Source organism: Chrysochloris asiatica, unplaced genomic scaffold (assembly GCF_000296735.1).
Source record: "Chrysochloris asiatica unplaced genomic scaffold, ChrAsi1.0 scaffold00014, whole genome shotgun sequence".
In the NCBI taxonomy this organism is placed as follows: Eukaryota; Metazoa; Chordata; class Mammalia; order Afrosoricida; family Chrysochloridae; genus Chrysochloris; species Chrysochloris asiatica.
Window position 1 is genome coordinate 4,673,591 of NW_006408532.1, and position 20,249 is coordinate 4,693,839.

Below are 20,249 nucleotides of genomic sequence, written 5' to 3' on the forward strand. Positions count from 1 at the left end.
GCTGAAGTGGACTCTGGGGATGTTCTGGCAGAGCTTGGGCATTCTCTGCTGGGGTCTTGCCACCCCCACACACCCCAGCCTCGTGAATGTGACAGTCAGGGACTGTTGACATGCTGTGTAGTCCAGGGCGCTCTGTGTGGAGCAAATCAGTATGTAGACTGGATGTTGCTGAATCAAGGCAGTTTTTGTGTGAAGAATAGAAGCACTTTCAGCTATTTGTCAGAATGGCTGGGAGCTTGTCAGATCAAGGACTGAATCCCAAAGTCTAAACCTCAAAAGGACAACTAAGAAGAAGTCAGAAAGCATATTGCTTAAAGGCTGTCTTCAGAGTTTGTCCTGAAGCGTGGCGCTGCTCCCTTACTGCATCCCTTAGTGATTCTGGCCTCGGGTGAAAGGCTGATTAATACTCTTAAGGAATGCTGATAATACTGTCATATTAGCTTGCTGAATGAGAAAGCAGACCCAGCCCTGACAATCTATCAATAGAGCAGTCTTGAGAGAAATAGGAAAAATACCACCCTCTTCTAGCCTTTTTCCCCTTCTTATACAATCTCACTGTAAATGCTTTCCCACAAAGCATTGATCATGCCAATACACACATAAACACACACACATCTAAATAGTACACAAGTCCTTTATGACTCCAATCAAACCTAGTTTCAGCCTTGAACTACACCTGCGTGTGAGAAAGTGACTTCTTAGTGAATCTCTTTATTTCGCTCTCATGATCCAGTTTCTGTCCTTGAGTACCACTTTCAGTGTTTGCACCAAAAAAACACAGTTGAGAAGACTCCAGAATCTCATTGGTTGAAGCACCTTGACTGCCCCAGGGTCTTAGAGCAGGAGGCTGCCTCAATCCCACCACAGGTAGTCCCCCTGTCAGGTGGCATTTCACACCCCACTGGACTTTTATCTGCACCCTTTGCCATCTCTTCCCCCGACTCCCCAGTAAGTGGTAATGAGCAACTTAATGTGCTGACTTATCCAATCCCTCCTTGGTCCTTTACAACAAAAGTTGCTCTTTTCTCATTAGAACCATTTTTGTCAGGGTGTCTTTAATCAATGACTTCCCTAGGGACAATATTTTTAGAAGTTGTATTTTTCACACTCTCTGTTTTCCCCTTTTGGAAATTCTCTTCCCTGTGTCTAGTGAAATGAACTAATGAGATGCCATGAGAGTTCGGGCCAGTGTTAATTGGAACAGGTATGAAAGACGCGGCTCACACACACCTTAGTTCCATCTTGCCTTACCTGTGATCTGTTTCTCTGTCTCTTTGGTGTAGGTTGCCCAGACAGCAGATGGTGTGGATGCTGACCTCTGGAAAGATGGCTTATTTAAGTCCAAGGTTACCAGATACCTGTGTTTCACAAGATCATTTTCCAAAGAAAATGTAAGCTTCTGCTTGCTGAGCGAGCACACGTAATTTACATTCCTCTTTGAAATATCCTCATTTTTTTTTGTTGTTGTGGTTTATTTTCTTTGCTATATTAATTTATCTGTGGTTTTAGCGAACCAGGTAGAATCAGCAGCTAGTGCTGTGTTTCATTTATTAACAGTATTATTAACCATGTACCCAAGTGTACAGTGAATTCCATTAAAATGAGTTCTCAAAAGGAAATTTCTCTCATAGCTCTCATTTGCCTACCTTTCCTCCAAGTAACAAATCACAGGATGGTATGGATGTGAGAATTTTCCAGGAGAGCTGGATTTAAAGCTGGCACATATGGAAACATAACTAAAAAGAGGACCTGCGTGATTAGCCCTGTCCACAGACATGGCCTTGTTTCCAAAACGACTTTTTCTCTCTCCTGAGCCTGCCTATGACATATGACAGCTCATTATTTTTACAAGTAGGGAGCCACATATATACTGTTTTTAATACTAGTACACATGACTTTGGGAACCTTACAGATATCTACTAAGGCTTTTCCAATAAGGTGTTTCAATGGATGGCTTAGAAAGAAATGGAAATAACTTTAGTGAATATCAGTGAGCTACTCTCAGGGACTCAGCAACTACAGTTTGCCCAGTGCTCAGTCTCTTGAAGTATTATCTCCTGTCCAGGAATGAAGAAACTGAGTTTAGAAGAGTTTAAGTGCTTGTCCAAAGTCACCTGTCTCCCCCACCGCCAAATAGGGAATAGTCAGATTTTCACTTTTGGGGTATGCTATTTTATTTTTGGCCTAGATGTTATGGACTCTGTTGAAAACAAATATTTGATTTTTGAAACATTTTTATTAATTTGTTTTTATAAATTTTATTGTAACAGTAAATATGTTCTTGGTTAAAGAAAAAACTCATCAAGCATCTTCATTCAGGAGGGTTTAAGGGGAAAAGGAACAGCCTTTCTCTCCATCGGAGGCCCACCATCCTAGTACAGATCATCCCAGTTAGGGTTATTAAGCCTCCCTTACAGACAACTCTCAGGAGCTCTGCTAGCATAGTGGTTCCAAGTCAAGCTGCTAATTTCAAGATCTGCAGTTCAAAACTACCAGTTGTTCCACAGGAAAAAGATGAGGCTTTCTGCTCCCGTAAAGATTTACAGCCTCAGAAACCCTATGCAGGGTCACTATGAGTCGGAACTGACTCCATAGCACACAACCTCCACTACCACCACCACCACAGACGACTCTGACTTGCCCTTGAATGTTGTGCAAATTTGGCCTCATTTTGAAATGATTGAACCAACTCCCACGTGCCACAGACTCTTTATCACAATCACCTTCACTTGATGTATGTGCAACTTTTAAATAATTGGAAAGGCTTTTTCTTGCTTTAAAGCAAGACTAAGTAAGAACCATGTGCACCTACATGTTCTGACTTACCTACAGTAAATTCTTAAACACACAGTTAAGAATGTCCCTGTTCATACCCTAGAAACTGCCTGCATTGGGTCCCTCCAGCAGTTTTCTGAATATGAGTAGCCACAGAGATTTCTGGCTTGCAGCAGTTGCTCTTAGTCTTTCCTGTTGTTCACTGATTACACTTCGTTAGGAGAAGCATTCCTAATGTATTCAGGATGGAGGGAGATGTCATTGCTTGAATTCTTTTTTTTTTCCCTCTTCTAATTACAGGAGAAATATGTGCTTGTTGTCAAGTACAGAGTTTTATAATAGAGTAGGGGAAAGTCCAAGTGTTAAACACTGAAAATCTTTTTAATGGGGTTTCTAGACACCTTAGTTTAATATGTGCCAAATGAATCATATTGTTGTTCATATTGTTTATATTGCATTTGCCTGCTACAATGTTGTTAGTTGCCATCAAGTAACTTCTGACTCATGAGGACCCCACATGTGTCAGAGTCTGTGACCTTTTGGAAACAGGTCGCCAGGCTTATCTTCTGAGGCATGTTTGGATGAGACCAAATGACCAACCTTTTGGCTAGTAGTAGAGTGAGTGCTTAACTTTTACACCACCAGGGACTCTTAATACAGGCTTTGGGTGTGTTTTCAATGGGAGGAAGGTAGCCACTCAGCTGAAGAGTAAAGGTCTCTACCAGTGACTTAGGGTGAGTCCACTCAGGAGCAGGTCTTTCTAGACATCAGACTCATGAAGTTAGGGGTAAGTCCCCCTCCCCCATTGAGCATCCACACACAGGTGCACTCTCCTGGCCCCTTTGTCCCTGGAGTTTACTTAAACTCCTTTCGGAAACTATTCATATTTTTTCTAGCTTTTGTAACTGATCCTCTGTCCAGAAGGGCAGTGGTTTGTTGCTACCCAGGGCAGTCAGGACGAACTCCTCGTATTCACACCCTCTCCACCTCCTCAGGTGCCCTGGTGCTCCTGATTGACCTCTGTTGATTCAGCTTTCATCTTTCCTGACCGAAGAGGCTTCATTGACAAAATACGGCCTCAGAGGACAGCCGCAGTCTCTGTGATCAGTTTTGTTTCTTTTTCTTTCTGTTGGACTTCCTTCAAAGGCTGTGGGGGTATTGGTTCTCTAGGCCAGAAGAAGCCCACATCTCTTGGAGCGTGGACAATGGCAAGTCTAGAAATGACAAAGAAAAGTCCTTGGCACTTGTTAGTTTGAGGTGTCATGGGCAAATGGATTATAGAAAATGGATTGATTTAGTCAAATTTTGTTTCACATTAAACAGATGTTTACTAAATGTCGGCTTTGTGTATCTTCTTACTCAATGAGCTGGGCATGGCAGGAGTGGAGTGCTATGAAGGAGACAGGACTAGGGCAGTGGGGGAAACTGCTGCCTTTCTTTTGAAGCCAGGGAATAAAAGTGTTTTGTTTTCAGAATAAGAATGAACAGACCCTCGGTGGAGTCCAAAGTAATCTAGATCCAGAAGGGGTGGCAGAGCCCACTTGCCAGTCCAAGAGTAGCACAGGAATCAGACCTATTTTAATCTGTTATAGTCCTGGCCCTCAGCCTGAACCAAGACTTTGCATAGCATATATTTTTTACAACTGTAAGGGGAGGGATGTGGGATCTCCAGACTGGACAGATTCTTAATTAGGTGCCTAGAGACTCCCAATGTAGGAGTTTGGGGAGACGCCTTTGGAACCTAAATTTCTTTCCCCCAATAATGCTATTAATACAGAAACCTGGCTTTGGAGTGACATTGCTTCCTGGGGAAGGAGCGAGATTAATTGCACTTTTCATGCCCTGTACTTTCTGCATTACCTGTAATAATAATGTACATAGATTAGGTAGGGAGGATATTAAACAGAAGGATTTATGAACATTTGAATATTAAGTTGGTTATCTGTGGCTACCTTAAATGCAAGGTTGTCACAAATAATTACAGCATACTAGCAAATACTGGCTACCAGAGACAACATAAATACCCTGAGTCAGTGCAGATTGGGCTTTTGGCATGAATCATTTGCTCAACAAGGATTGGGAATACGTTCTTCATATTTATGAGGAGGAAATGAAAGAGAGCACAGGGTGGGGGAGGGGAGAGGAATAAGCAAAATTAATGGTGTCGCAGACCTAGTGTATTAAACCCAGTACAGCGGCAGCTTGGTGCAAGGAGGGACCACACTTGGACTGCGGGAAGCTTTGACAGCACAGCCTCCCGCTTTGTATGCACAGGAGGGTTTTTTGATGCCTCTGTTAATGGCCAGATCTCTGAGGCTCTGGTTTTATGATCAGGGACATTTGTAGAACGTGTAGAGGGTGAGGTCGCTAAGTGGTTTGCAGTTGACTTCTGTAAAACCCAACATGTCAAGTTGAAGATGTTTGAGAAGGATATTGATGAATGCCCATCCATCTACAGGGCAGGAAAACATACCCAGTTGTTAATTTCTCAATGCAGAAAGCAGTGATGACATGGAAAAGCAACTGCCACGAAGAAGAAATTATGATAGATTACATCAGGCAATTCTGCAAGCAGACGATGTTTGCTAGTTAGTTTAACGGTCCAAACCCTTCCTGCACAGGCAGAGATTTATTCTACCTGAGAGAAGTGTCCACTTCCCACTCGCTGAACTGCATTGGGCATCGCCTTCTTGAGACCCAACTACCTGAAATGTAGCAATATGAAAGTGTTGGTCAATAGAATAGCTCCGTCTGAACGAAAGACAACAGTTTTGTGATAACAGAGACATAGAAGCAATTGGTCATAGGTTACACTTGCCATTGCTTGACCTTTGCCGTTGACTTGGAGAATTTATTTCATTTGTGAACTTTGAGTTTGTAAGGTATTTATTACAGATACTTTAAATATTTATATTGCTAGAGTATAGATTTGCCATCCAAGCAAATCCAATTTGACCCTTTCCCTGAGCAATCCTTCCAGTTGAAAAATATACCCCAAAAGATGAATTTATCCAGCAAACAATCATTGACCATCTACTGTGTGCCCAGGATTATGCTAGGCTCAGGTTTACAGCAGTAGCAAAGATAGTTGTGGCCCCACATGGTTCTCAAACTGTAGTGGGGAAACAGATATTAAGCAAGTCGCCTCAAAAATTGGTAAGAAGGAACATAGAAAATGTCAAGAGAGAGCATAGCATGTAGTTTAGATGTCAAGAAAGTCCTGCTTGTTTTCCACAGATAGTGTGGACAGCTTTTTTATGTGCAGGATACAGGTGACTTGACCTCCTCATGCTTAGAGATAGAAGTTGTTGTTGCTGAGTGCCATCATGTCAGTTCCGACTCATAGTGACACTGTATAGAGTTTTTGAGGCGGGTAGTGACTTTGAACCACCCACCTTATGGTTCAAACCAACCTTGTGGTCCAGTGCTTTATCCTACAGCCCCACATGAGGACTCCAGAGACAGAGGTAGAAGCCCTTATTTTCTAAGCAAGACCGAAATGAAGGGCTGAGAACTTGCTGCCATGTGCAGAGTAATGGGCTGACCAACTAGATATTTGTTCAGGGATGTAGGACAAGTCAACTGAGAGAGCGCTCATGCTGGACTTTAACAATGGAAAACAAGCATGTGAACGGGCACTGCAAGTATCCTAACCACAGAGATTCAGGACCAGAACCTATAATTCTTTCCTTAACTGGCTCTGACTAGAGAGAAGGAGAACGAAGACGCAATTACTCTGAAAATTCTAATGAAATCTCCAAGGTGGCCCTACGTATTTAAGTTGTAGGGTAGGTATCTTTAGAGCTCATTTCCAATGTGAAATGTGGCCGCAAGTGGCAGCGTGTTTGCAGAGAATTCTCTCTCTCAATTACAGAATGGTGTGCTATCTTTGAAAGATATTTTCATACTGGTTATGGAAACTGTGCACTGTGGACCCCAAATACTACCACTAAATAGAAACTTTAAGAGGCCCTTTGTGCATGTCATTTTAGAAGATGTGTAATCTTGAGGCTGCGGGGCTTTTGCTCCATATTAGTTTATGATTCTTGGGATTTTATAAAATGTATCTAGCAACCGAAATTTGTGTCAGTATGCAGACTGGTGATCACTTAGGACTGTGGTTGGGTCTTAGTTAGGTTTAGATACATGTCTACCCCAAAACAAGTGCCACAAGAGTTTGCTCTGAAACCTAAGGCTCTGAGTGTTGATGCTCAAGGCTGAGTAGCAGCCTAGTCCTAGAAAATGTAAGCACAGCCACCCTCTGCTGGGTTGTGTCTTAAGGGCCTCCAGGACCCCCACCCTCCAGGAGCTGCTCATACAGCTAACCAAGGCCATGTCTGAATGAGTCAGACATGGCCTTGAGGTTCTACAGCTGAAACTACCTTCCCGGGGGCCACCTGAGTCCCTTTGTAACCGCTGGGGAACATTAACTGGCACCTACTCTAATTAACCTGCTGTCGTAAAGCTGCACGAGTCATTGTGCTAAATATGCATCTTGAAGCCAAAATGGCAAAGCTACCACAGGCATGTTCAGATTAATAGTCTGTATCTCTTTTCTTTCTTCCCAAGAGTCATTTAGGGAACGTGTTAGTGGATATGAAGCTCATTGATATCAAGGACACCCTGCCTGTAGGCTTCATCCCAATTCAGGAGACGGTGGACACACGTGAGTCATCCTTAGTACCACTTATGACAATGAGAGTTTTCTTCCTCCAGGTATATTTTCAGTTTGTTTTTTTTTTTTCTAATGTGCATTTTTCTTCAGAAACATTTTAGGAGGCCTTACTGTGGATGCTTGAGAATATCTGACTCAGTTCTCCAAGGAGTTAGTTTGAGTTTGCCAAGTACTCTAGGTAGCACCGTGTAAATGGGCAGAATGTCCTTTTCTCTCAGAGTGATGCTCCCTGAGAGACACAACTGGATTGGCTTACTTAGGAATGAAATGGTGAAATTGTAGTTCATCTTTAGTCAGTCTTCTAGTATTACTAAAGCTGAATTTGGCACAAGACCCAGAAGCAAAAAATCAAATCAATAAATTAAGTGATATCCAGGGAATCTGAATGCAATGGCACCGCCATTGTTGTCTGTTCAAGCAAACAAGAAAAGTCAAAACCAGAAAGACTGTAAATGAGGGTACACATGATTAGAATTTGAGCAAATACTCCAGCTGCTGTGTGGTACTGAGCAGAAGTGATTTGCTGATGAATCAGTAGCTTCTCCAGGATCCTGTTGTGGTTTGAGGTTCTCATCATGTACATCAGGAATTAACTTGTGGTGGGAAATCCGTAGACATCTGCACCTCCTCATCTAGACAACTGCAACTTACTGTTTTCTTTGTTAATCACTTATTAGCCAACTTTAGGGTATCCACTATAGGGACGCAGTAAATCAAAGGCCAAGAGAACTGTAGCACACGATTCACCTATGAAATTCGGTGTCTCATTCTTTGTCTTTATTGGTATTGGTGTTTGGTTTGGTTTTTACTAGATTTCATATAGACTAGGTTTCCATACCTAAACAGAGTCCCATAACTGCTATTTCAATGAAACAAATAGGTTCCATTGTGTAGTATACTTTTATGAGAGAACTTCAAAAAGTTCATGGAAAAATTCCATTAATTTTTTTTTAATTCCATTAATTTTTGACTCAAGTTTTCCATGAACTTTATGAAACCCCCTCATATTTTTTTAATGTTCTCATTTTCAGACATTGGTTGCTTTTAGTTGTTTCATATTACTATATATACAGCAAATACATGCTAAATCTTAGCTAATAATGATAAAGTTGTTGTTGTTAAGTTGGTTCCAACTCATAGCAACTCTATATAATGTTTCTAAGGAACAGCTGGTGAGTTTGAACTGCCAACCTCGTGGTTCACAGTCCAGTACTGACCCTACAGAACCACACCAGAAGTATGATAGCTCATAGTTAACATGTATTTGGGAGTGTGGTGACTCCATTCGATAAGCCACTCCATGGGAGAAAGAATAGGCTTTCTGTTCCCTCAAAGATTTTAAAAGCTTCAGAAGCCCTATACAGGGCCACTATGAGTTGGAACCGACTCTAAGACAGTTAACAACAATAAACATGTATTTACTGTATTCTGACTCTGATGATAAATACTTATATCACACTTATCATAGGCTGTCGAGTCAATCTCAATTCCTAGTGATCCTATAGGACAGAGTAGAACTGCCCTATAAGGTTTCCTCGGTTGAAATCTTTATAGGAGCAGATCACCAGGTCTTTTCTCCCATGGAGTGGCTGGTGAGTTTGAACCACTGACCTTTCAGTTAGCAACTGGGTGTGTATCCATTACACCACCAGGACTTAACATACTGGGTTCCATATGATCTTAAGAAGACCACTATTCAGAAGTGGATCTTACCATACCTATTTCACTTATGAGAATACTGAGACACAGTAACAAGTTAGGGGGATAAAGAACTGTCCAAGGTCACACATCTAGAGTAGGGGGAGTGAGAAAGGGAACTAGAGTACACGCAAGCCTTCCAGCCACCAGCCATACCTTTAGCCGCAATGCCACACTGGATAACATCTGTAAGTTCCTTTCATTGCTAGTTGCCATTGAGTCCGTTTTGACTCACAGTGACCCTGTGGACAAAAGAACACTCTCCTCACAATCACAGCTGTGTCTGAACCCATTGTTGCAGCCACTTTGTCAAGCCGTCTCATTGAGGGTCTTCTTCTTTTTTGCTTGACTTCACCAAGCTTTTTTTTTTTTCAACCATTTAATTGAGATGTAATTTACATACCATACAACTTCCGCTTTTTAATGTGCTCAATTCAAGCTTTTTAGTGTATTCTCAGAACTGTACAACTCTCAGCATAATTAACTTTAGACCATTTCATCTTCCTGCAAGTCTTTTCCCATAACTAGGGAGTATTTGTCAGTTGCTCCATCAATGACATTCTGCATTAGGTCCTGGGCTTTCCAGATGCCTTATCCACAGGGGGGTGGGATTACCATGGCCTCTTCATTTAATGGGTATGGCCATTTCCAACAGCCTTTACCCAGAGAGGACAGAGGCCAAGCTGACCAGATAAGCCTGATGGCCATCTTAGTGAAGTTTGAGAACATTTAAGGCCTTAGTTTTAAAAAGTCAGTCAAAAATATGAGATTCAAGCAATTAATTTAAAATACAGTTGGTTGCAACCCATATAGCACTTAAAATGGGAAGACTATTTGTTTTAGTAAAGTGCTATGTACTTTCTCTGTGTTCATTAGCATGACTGAACACATTTCTATTGACTATGTATAATATGTTTACTTAAAATTAGGCCTGCTTAAGCATGTGTAATTAGTGGCTTCATTTCCAACCCTGCATTTGCTGTAGATAGAGGACTGGAACCAAGAACAGTGCAGCAAAAGCAAATAAAATGCTTACAGTTTGGGTTACTTTGAGGAAAGGCTTTATCTCCTTCACACTTTTAAAGGCCTGATGTTATCAACGAATAATTTAATTTTAGAAGGCACAGAGTTGCTATGGATTTTTCCCACCATGATATCGTCCCTGCCTTGTTAGATACAATGTTTTGGGTCTAGATTTAGGTCATTATTACTTACAGTTCATAGATCTGATCAAGACATCAGACTCCTTACCTGTGAAAAGAAACCACAAAGGTTCTGGAAAACCTAAGACACCAACAACAACAACAACACCCTGCTCACTGCCTTACCCCAATAAAAACCCACTCCTGGTGTGGCTCTGCGTGTTACTGCACTGGACTACAAGGTTGGTTTGAACTGCAAGATTGGTGGCTCAAGCTCACCAACTGCTCCTAGGAAACCCTATACAGGGTTGCTATGAGTCAGAACTGACTCCACGGCACTTTTAACAACAACACCCACCACCAACAAAATAACGCCAGTGATTCTAATGACTTTTTGATAGAATCATCAAACCCAGTAGGTCGGAATGCCTTCCTCATTACACTCTGATTTGAATGTACTGTTGAATCAGTTGTGTTGGCTTCTTCTGTATTTCCTGCCACAAAACCAAACACTAAAATAAATTGTGTGCTAGAGGCTTGTTTGTAATAATGATGCTAAGAACACTGATGGCTGTTCTTTATTGAGCAATTACTGGGAGCCCCTGGATGGCACAAACACTTAGCTACTAATTGAAGGGTTGGTGGTTTGAATCTCCCCTGAGGTACCACGTAAGAAAGATCTGGTGGTCTACTTTTGAAAATGTATAACCATTGAAAACCCTATGGAGTGCAATTCTACTCTGATACACATGGGATTGCCATAAGTCAGAACCTACCAGTTTATTGTGTGCTAGGCATTGTGCTAACTGAACCCTATGTGATGTCACATTTTAATCCTCTAACATTCCCATGGGGTGGATTTCATTAGCTTCTTTACAGATAATAAACTGAAGCTCAGAGAAATTAAGTAATTTGCATAAGGACACAATGTCAGAAAATGATGAAGTTTTGATGTCAGCTCAGATCTGCATGATTCATGTGAATGGCTGCAGTTTATTGAAACTCATGTTTAAAAGCACAAACAAACAAAAAAACATGTTATTGGTCATTATTGGAGTTACTATGGCACCAACTCATTACTCTAAAGTTTGATCAGAGAAAAGAATCATAAATTTATACCTCCTTTTCCTATACAAACTATTTTACGGAGATGGAATAATTAATGAAGAAAAGTTTTCTTTTGTTGTTTTTTTCATAGAAGAATTCTAACTAATAAATGCAGAAGGAAAGATAGAATTTTAAATTGCCATTTTGCAACCTTTAATGAAATCTAGGCAATGGATATAGGCAACAATCATCAGAGGATGAGAAAACCATTCAGAAGAAGGTTGTTGGGGCACTTTATAACTGAGTGGCTACGCCAACACCACCAGAGTCCAGCAGGATTGGTACAGCTGAACTCCAGTCCTTGTGACGTGATGCCATGGGAAGTTCATAGCCGTCTGTGAAGGGTTTTTACCTGAATCTAATCAAGCTTTTACAGGAATTGCAGGGGCATGGCCCAATTTCTCCAACCTATTAGTGCTCTGAAGGAAAAAGGAAGGGGGAGAGGTTGTTATAGAAGAAACATAACAAAAAAATGCATTGTTGGATCCTGATCCAGACAAACCAACGGTCAAATGACATTGTTGAAGTCCTAAGGAACATTTTAACATAGACGTCTGTGGGGAAATATTAGGGAAGGTTTGTTCATTTTGTTAGGAATGGTAATAAATGGTGGTCATGTTTACAAATTATCTGTCACAGATGCCTACTGAAATATTTATGGGTGACATGACCCAGTTGTCAGGGATTCATTTGAAATACTTTAGCAAAAATAAAGGGGACAAGGGAGAGAGATAAAGCAAGCTTGTCCATTGTTGAAACTGGATGATGGGGCATGTAGTTTTATTATATACTGTTCTTTCTACTTTTAGGCATGTTTGACAGTTTCTATGGTTAAAGTGAAAAAACAAATCCATGTGGTAAAATGTGTAAATCCTCAGGGCCCCATGTGTAGTTTAATTATCTGAAGAGTTGAGAAGTAAGCCCAGATTTAGGTCTTGGCTTTTGGTAGCTGGGCCCATGGGTCTGTTGCTAGACTCCTCCTTACAGAGGTGTGTGTACTCCTGGGAGCCCCTTCATGGCAGGAGATGTTTGGGGTCAGGTCCTGACTGATGCCCACTCTGTAGTGGTAGCCTGTCCACTGTGACTTCAGGGAAGACAGGAGAGGTAGACTCCAGTTCTTCTGTCAGGTGCCCTGGATGGCCAGTCACTTCCACTGCCAAGAAGGCAAGATGATAGGGAGCTCCGAAGTTAGGTTTTGGCATCTGAGACAGACACATGTATTTTTTGTTTTCCTTTTCTTCAGAGGAAGTAGCTTTTAGAAAGAAGAGACTGTGCATTAAGTTTATCCCACGGGATTCAACTGAAGCTGCTATCTGTGACATTCGAATCATGGGCCGGACCAAGCAGGCTCCTCCCCAGTATACCTTTATTGGGTAAGTCTTAATAACACAGAGATCATTCACTTCTCTCTGCCTAGGACCCTTGGTCAATCCCAGGGACAAAACCTGGAGACTTTAAGGGGACCGAGAAAGCTCTTGGTGATCTGCCTGTCATCAACCTCTCTGGTCCTTGTGCTCATTGCTGCCCTTTCTGCTTATGTTGTAGTTGGTGCAAAATGCCAGGGAACTGACCTCCCTGTGCCTCTGTTCATAGTGTTTGCTCCTTCTAAGTGCCTTTCTTTCTCCTTGTTCTTCTGGGTATTCACCCTCCAAGCTCCTCTGGAACTTCCCAGATGCCTCAGAACCTAAGTATTCTCTGTTTATGGTACTACTGGACCCAACTCTCTACACTGTTGGTTTATTTACCTACTTAGATGTTCTGTTGTTGTCAGGTGCCATCACATTGGTACCGATCCATAGCGACCCTATGCACAGCAGAACGAAACACTGCCCAATTCTAAGCCAACCTCACTACTGGTGCCACGCTTGAATCCATCGATGCTGCTACTTGGCCAATCCATCTCGTTGGGGGTCTTCCTCTTTTTCTCTGACCTTCCACCTTACCAAACATGATATCCTTCTCTAGCGACTGGTCCCTCCTGACAATATGTTCAAAGTATGAGAGACGAATGGGACACCTATTATGTCCCACTGGACTGGAGACACTGGGTATCTTGTGAAGAAGGCAAACAAGGATCCTTCTCTAATGGAGTTGATGTTCTAACAGGGAGAGACAAGAAATAAAGAAGAAGAAAATTGGGGAGATCATTTCATATCACAGAAAAAATGAAACACAACAGTGGAATGGGAGATTCTTTAGCTGGGGTGGAAAGGAAGGTGACATTTGAGCAGAAACCTAAATGTCAAGAGGAAACCAGTCATGCAGAGATTTAAAGGCAGAGCCTTCTAGGTAGAGAAGAAGAGCAATTATAAAAGTGGGAATGAGCATGGCATTTTGGGGGAACAGAAAACAGAGCAGTGTGGCTGGAGTGAGCAAGCAAGGGGGGAAATATCAGGGATGAGGGGCTACCTTATGGCATGTAGTGACAATTTGGATTTTCTCCTGAATGCACTTGAAAGGCATTGGAAGGCTCAAATGTAACAGCAGCAGTGAAGATGGAGCAGTACAGGGGAAATGTTTGTTTTCTTGTGCGTAATAGGCTTGCTATGAGCGGGAACCAACTCAACGGTATACAACAGTAAGGAAGAAACACACATATTACATGATTATATGATAATAAGGAGCTCTGGTAGTGTAGTGGTTACAAATCGGGCTGTGAACCTCAGTTCAACAGTTCAAAACTACCAGCTGCTCCACGGGAGAAAGATGAGGCTTTCTGCTTCCATAAAGATTTACAGCCTCAGAAACTCTGTACAGGGTCGCTATGAGTCAGAACCAACTCCAGGACACATCACTACCCCCACCATATAATAATAGCCTGTATACTTCTTGATCTGACATTTGTCTTCCCTGATGAGCACTGAACTACTGAGGGCTGGGCCCCTGCGTGTGTCTTGTTCACCCTGTGTAGGGGTGAACCAGCAGGGGCATGGTGCTGTAGCTGCCTTATACAGATGAGGACAGTCAAGCTATCATTTTGGGCTCTTCTGATTGTAAATGACAGGAAGCTCAACCTAGACTGACTAAAGCAAAAGGCATTTTTTTTGTCTGCTATAACTAAAGGATTCATAGAGAGAACAGGATAAGCTTCAGGTTTGGCTTCATTTAGGAGCTCAAAGGATACCAGTAGGATTTAGTTTTTCTATCTCTACCTCCTTGGCCATTCTTAGACATGCTCTCCCTTAGTGAGAACATGGTAGTTTTGCCTACTTTTCATGTAAGTTCAAGTCCAAATGGGAAGAACAAGTCTGTGTTCCTGGTGATGGTGGTGGTGTTTATGTGCCATGGAGTCAGTTCCCACTCATAGCGACCCTGTACAGGGTTGCCGAGACTGTAAATCTTTACGGGAGCAGAAAGCCTCATCTTTTCTCCCATGGAGCAGCAGCTGGTAGTTTCAAACTGCTGACCTTGAGGTTACTAGCCCGATTCACAACTACTTCCTGGTAGTTCAAAGAAAAGTTCTGAAATACAGTCTCATTGGTCTTGGTTATTCTGAGTAGGGACATATGCACCTTGAACTTCTATTTGGAAAATGTCATTTTCTGATCAACTGGATCAGAGCTGGAAATAAAGGCAGCTCCGTTGTTGTTAAGTGCTGTATTTCACTGTATATGGTACACTAACATAGAGTCTGCCATATTAATCAGTGTGGTGGGGGACTTTGGGGTCCCCACTACTGTGTGTCTCTTCCCCAGGTCTGGCTTTCAAGGCAGCGCATTTGCCCCTGTTGGTTACCAAGGATTCATTCTACTTGACTTTGAGGTCGACATCCTGGGTCTGGTTCATGCTCTGTCTTGCTGCTTGGTTTTTTTTGAGCCCAGAGTCTCCTCTGAAGCAGCATGGGCAGCAAATGTCACAGAAATAGAGATCATTTTCAGCATGGTTGATATGCAACAATTTCTTTAGTTTCTTCAGCTCTGGAATCTGAAAGCTCTATATTGAGATTCATTCAATGGTTCTTAAGAACTCTGATCATTCCCTTCCTACATGCTCAAAAATCCTGTTTTGCCACATTGTTCAAGCTAATTATGTAAACAGGATTACAGGAGAAGGAAATAATTAAGAGACTAACCATACTTCAAGTACCTTAGAAGCAGTTGTTTACATACAAATAGTAAAAACCAACAGTTTAATCATGAACTTTTAAAGTCTAATTTTAGTTATTATGTGCATTTTTCATTACAGACTTTAAAAGATAGATTTTTTTATACAACTCAAAATCCTAAAGAATATATTTTTTGCCACACACAAGTATGCCTTGGTAATCAAAACTTGAATCTTTTCTTTAAAGAAAATTTTGTATCATTTTGAAAAGATTGCTGAATACAGTGTATTTTTGTTTCATCTTGGCACAAAAATTTTTTTATCCAAAGGGTAAAAAGTTCCAGTGTTATTTTTAAATAAGAAAAAGATAATTCAGAACGCTTAATCACTTATTCTTAAAACTGGGCACAATTCCACATTACTTTGCAAGGATTTGGCATGTTGGCTGTAAGAGACAGAAACCTCAGGTTAAGAATGGCTCCTGTAAGATCTGACATCTTGGAGCCATCACTAGGACACAGGGAAATCAGAGAAGCTGATTGGATTCAGTCATCTAATATGCTATGTTTGGTTTTAGAATAGATCGTGTGGTGTACTGATCAGCTGACTAGAAGTGTCCACAGAAAAAATCTGTTTTCATGATTTGGTATCTCACTGTAGGAGGCCACAAAGATCCAGTTCTGTGGGGAAATTAAGAAGTAGAAAACTGGGCCTGGCTAAAATAACCTGATATCTACCTGATAAACACTCATGGCATAGGACCACACTCTGTGTGTGTGTGTGGGGGGGGGGGGGGGTGAAGACCCCAGCATGGCACTTGTGAGACCCTTTTATGTCCTCTCTTAGTTGATGTGGGTAGTGAGGAATGTGCCTGGGTTTTTGTGTTATAAAGATGTCCCCTAAATACAGCAGGGGTTTTGCTGACTCAAAGAATGAGGCAGACTATAGGTGGTATCTCAGTCTTAAGGGGCTCTATCGTGAGATAATAGAGTCCTGGTTGGTGCTGTAGGATAAACTCTGGGCTTGCTAACTGCCAAGGTCAATGGTTCACACCTACCAGTCACTTCTCAGAAATCCATTAGGCATTGGGTAGCTAACCACAAGGTCAGCAGTTCAAATCCACCAGCTGCTCTGAAGGAGAAAGATGAGGCTGTCTGCTCCTATGAAGATTTAGTCTTAGAAACCTTATATAGTGTCACTTTGAGTTGTAATTGGCTGGATGTCAATGGATGGATTTATCCTGAAATATTTAGGTTCTGAAGTGACACAAATAGTTTGCACTAGACTTACAGCCTATCCTCCCAGTGAATCTGTGAAAGAAAGCCCTGGTCATCTGCTTCCCTAAAGAATACAGCCCAGAAAACCCTACGGAGCACTTCTGCTCTGTAACACAAGGGTTGTGGTGAGTTAGGATCAACTCAATGGCAATGGGATTAGCTTTTGCAGTTTGGAAGCTGAGAGGGTGTTGCAGAATTGGGTGGGTCTGATTATTTTTGTGGTTAAAACCAGGCAATGGTGTCTGTCAGTCCATTTTTTCCATCTGCACAAAGAATTAAAAGTAGATTACCATATAAACACCTACAATGAAGTGGTCAAGTAAAAAGAATTAAAAAAAAAAAAAAATGAGAGTGAAGCAAACTATCAATACGAGTAGGGAGGCAAGCCTACTAGGGTGGAGAAGGTGGCTGGGTCGGCAAGTCCTGCCTACTTGGGTGAGGTGCCCTCGCGTTAGGCTCTGAACCTTGGCCCTCAGAGCATGAAGTAACTGATCTTGCATGGGCAAGAATGAGTTCCCTGGTCTCTGAGTCTGTGGCTCTTTTAAATGAGTTGGTTTGCTTTGTCATGCTGGTAAATACTGTGTGTTGAACAGCACCCTAAAGCTTTCTCTTTTCTCCTAAAGGGAACTGAACAACATGGGAATCTGGTACCGAATGGGCAGAGTACCAAGAAATCATGACTCATCTCAACCCACAACACCTTCCCAGTCCTCAACTGCTTCCACCCCAGCCCCCAACCTTCCCAGGTGAGGCTTTGCGAGTGGTGTGCTGTGCTATTATTTCTGTGACCTGGCTATCTGGCTGGGAGTCCCACCATGTAACCCTGTAGAACACCTTCATGTTGTAGCTGCAGCGTATAGCTGAGAAACTGCGTAAACAATCTATCTTTAAAGGAGTTTTTTTTTGTTTTTTTTTTTAAGTACTGTCAGAAATGTTTGTATTATGTGAATTTACAGGTCATTATATATTGCAGTTTGTGCATATTCTTCAGGTCCCTGTAACAGCAGAGTATACAGCTTAAAACTGGTTATTCCAAAGAGCTTAGAGCCACACAGAGGCACATGGGTTTTAGCCTTGTAGTTGGAATCACAGGCCTTAAGAAGGTGAAATTCCTTCTCTTTCTTGACCAGCAACTCAATTTAAATCCAGAAGTGATGGTAAGTATGTTCATTTTCAGAGTGTTTCTTTCCCCAGTGAGCCAAAATCTATGTAATAAATGGGTGATTGGTGTATGAGTGAGAAGTTTTTCAGGAGATGTTAGTGTTAATAATTATTTCCACAAAGACACTTGGATAAGCAAACCAACTTATTTCTGCAACTGATTTCAGTCATAATAAAGGTACTAGCGTCTACATTTTTGCAGAAAGCAGATGGTAAAAGGAATCCTGTCATAAAGAACCTCTGGTAGTAAAGAACTTCTACACTGCCAGTGGTTAACTGAAGACAAAAAACAAACGGCAATGATGGATTCAGTTTAAGAAAGGGATTTAAAAAGTAAATCATATAAGTAAGAATTGGTGAGACAGTGTCTTTTGGGAATTGAGGTAGGAGAATGGATCTAAGAGTTGCCATGCTAGGGGATGAACCAGAAGAAACAGCCAGCAGTGCCTTCCTCCTCCAGGCCACCCACACCTGGCCCTCAGGAGGTGACAGGCTGTCAGCCCTATTCCTCTGCACACTGCACCCTCCTCACTCTTAAGAACACCACAGTGACCAGCCCACTGCTTGAAGGACTTTGTCCCTTTGGGACATCCTCCTATAAAAACAATCTGGTCTTTCTCGTGACAGTTTCCCAAACCAAGACTGGGATTTAAAGTTAACACCGTTGGAAGCGCCTGACCCTTTAGCAGTGCTTTCAGCTCCACTTTGGTATGACAAGGTTGTAAGCAGATTGGAGAGACAAGTTTGAGCAGCTGAGTCTGGTTAGCTCAGGAGTGTGAACACAACTCGGTTCCACATTTGCACATTCCTTTCTCAAGGCACCAAGAATGCGGTCACAACTGTGCTTGGGGGTCAGCCCTGCTCCATCCCCTGCACTCAGATTGGTCACCTGTGCTGGGCTCAGCTCAGGTTGGGGCTTAGTGAAGAGGCCAGAAAGTCTCCCAGAGGATTAGTTGTCCTTGGCATCTAAAAGAATCCTTGTTGCCTGTAAGTAGTTACAGCCATACCCGATGATCTTACATGATCTGGAATGGCCTTAGGCCAGTCTATTTGGTAAAGAAAGAAGAGTGATCCTCCCAGATGAAGCAGGGAGAGAGATCTCTCCAGATGCTTGCGGTGAGCAGTGAGAGGAAGGTCGCTTGCAACTGAAGGGAAAGGGCCGGAGAGCACCAGGCTGGAATTGGAGGGTAGCGCATCAGAACAAACTGCTTCTCAGGTTTATGTATTTTATAACTTCTTGTTGTACGGTTTATGGTTTACAATGGCTGCAAAGAAATTGGATCAGTTTTGTTTTACTTGCCAAATAAAACAAATGTCAAAATAGTCAATATAAAATGTATTCTAATTTGGCTGAGTTAAGTCAGCCAGGATGGAGTAGGATAATTGATTGTTACATTAACGCTTCTCAGTGAAAACCACTTGCCTGTCCCGAGCTTACCTCTCTCACCATGCAGGTAATTTACAGGTAGTATGCACACCTATATGAGGCTATTAATTTATCTCTTTTTTTTTTTTTTTGGTCTTGGTATCCTATCTAGTGTCTCAGATTTTTTTTAAATGAAATTCTGATTACTTATTCAAATTTTTCATTGAAGATTTATGAAATGATGAATATGCTGTTTTATTCCTTGAGGCTTCAGGTCTCTGTAAACCCTCCAGGAGCAGAATCTGATGGCCCAGTCTCTAGTGCTGAGTCCTAGTGATTCTTGTGTTCTGGGTGCCTAGCATCTACAATGGTCCTGGGTTTTCCAAAAGAACTCTAGTTTCTTATCATTTGTCTCCCATTCACATCAGCACATTGTCAGATCCTTGTATTTAGAAAATTTGGTCTCTGTCCATCTGCGCCCCACAGAGCTGGAATTAGAAGCAGACTGTAGACTGTACTAAGCAAACAGTTGCAAGAGATGTTCTGGATTCTGCTGTGGCTGCTCCGCCAGCTCTCCACACCAAGTTGCCAACTGACCTTGTCTGTGTTTTGGGGTGGGGTCACATCCCCTTCCCTGTTGGTTCTTCTCAGGGGAAAACCTCAGAGTTTGGCCCATCTGGGGAACCTATGTCCAGAGCTCCAACTTCTGGCAACAAGACTATAGTTTCCTGGGCCGTGCTCAGCCCTTGGCCATCTGCTACAGCTGCCAGGGCTCAAACAGCACATCATCCTTGCCTTCTGTGTCCACCCATGGCCATGCTGTTGATGAAGCTGCAGTTATAAGTTCAGTCTCAGGGGGAACTGAGCCGCCTCCACCCACCTGCAAATCTGACCTCCACCCTCCCCTGCTTAAAATCCTCCATATCTTCCCAGCCACTGTAGGATGAAGACCAAGCTCCTCAATAGGCAGATCAAGGCCTTGATGTCCAGGTGCCCTAACCTTC

General features: G+C 42.2%; 1 protein-coding gene across 1 annotated transcript in view; it reads left to right on the forward strand.

Moving 5' to 3' along the window:
- Window positions 1-20,249, forward strand: part of MVB12B (multivesicular body subunit 12B) — a 239,734-nt gene that overhangs the window by 82,152 nt on the left and 137,333 nt on the right. Inside the window, exons 3-6 of the mRNA XM_006834971.1 lie at window positions 1,284-1,391; window positions 7,345-7,441; window positions 12,641-12,770; window positions 17,342-17,464. Coding sequence (XP_006835034.1) covers window positions 1,284-1,391; window positions 7,345-7,441; window positions 12,641-12,770; window positions 17,342-17,464 — 458 coding nt within the window. The remainder of the gene's footprint in view (window positions 1-1,283; window positions 1,392-7,344; window positions 7,442-12,640; window positions 12,771-17,341; window positions 17,465-20,249) is intronic.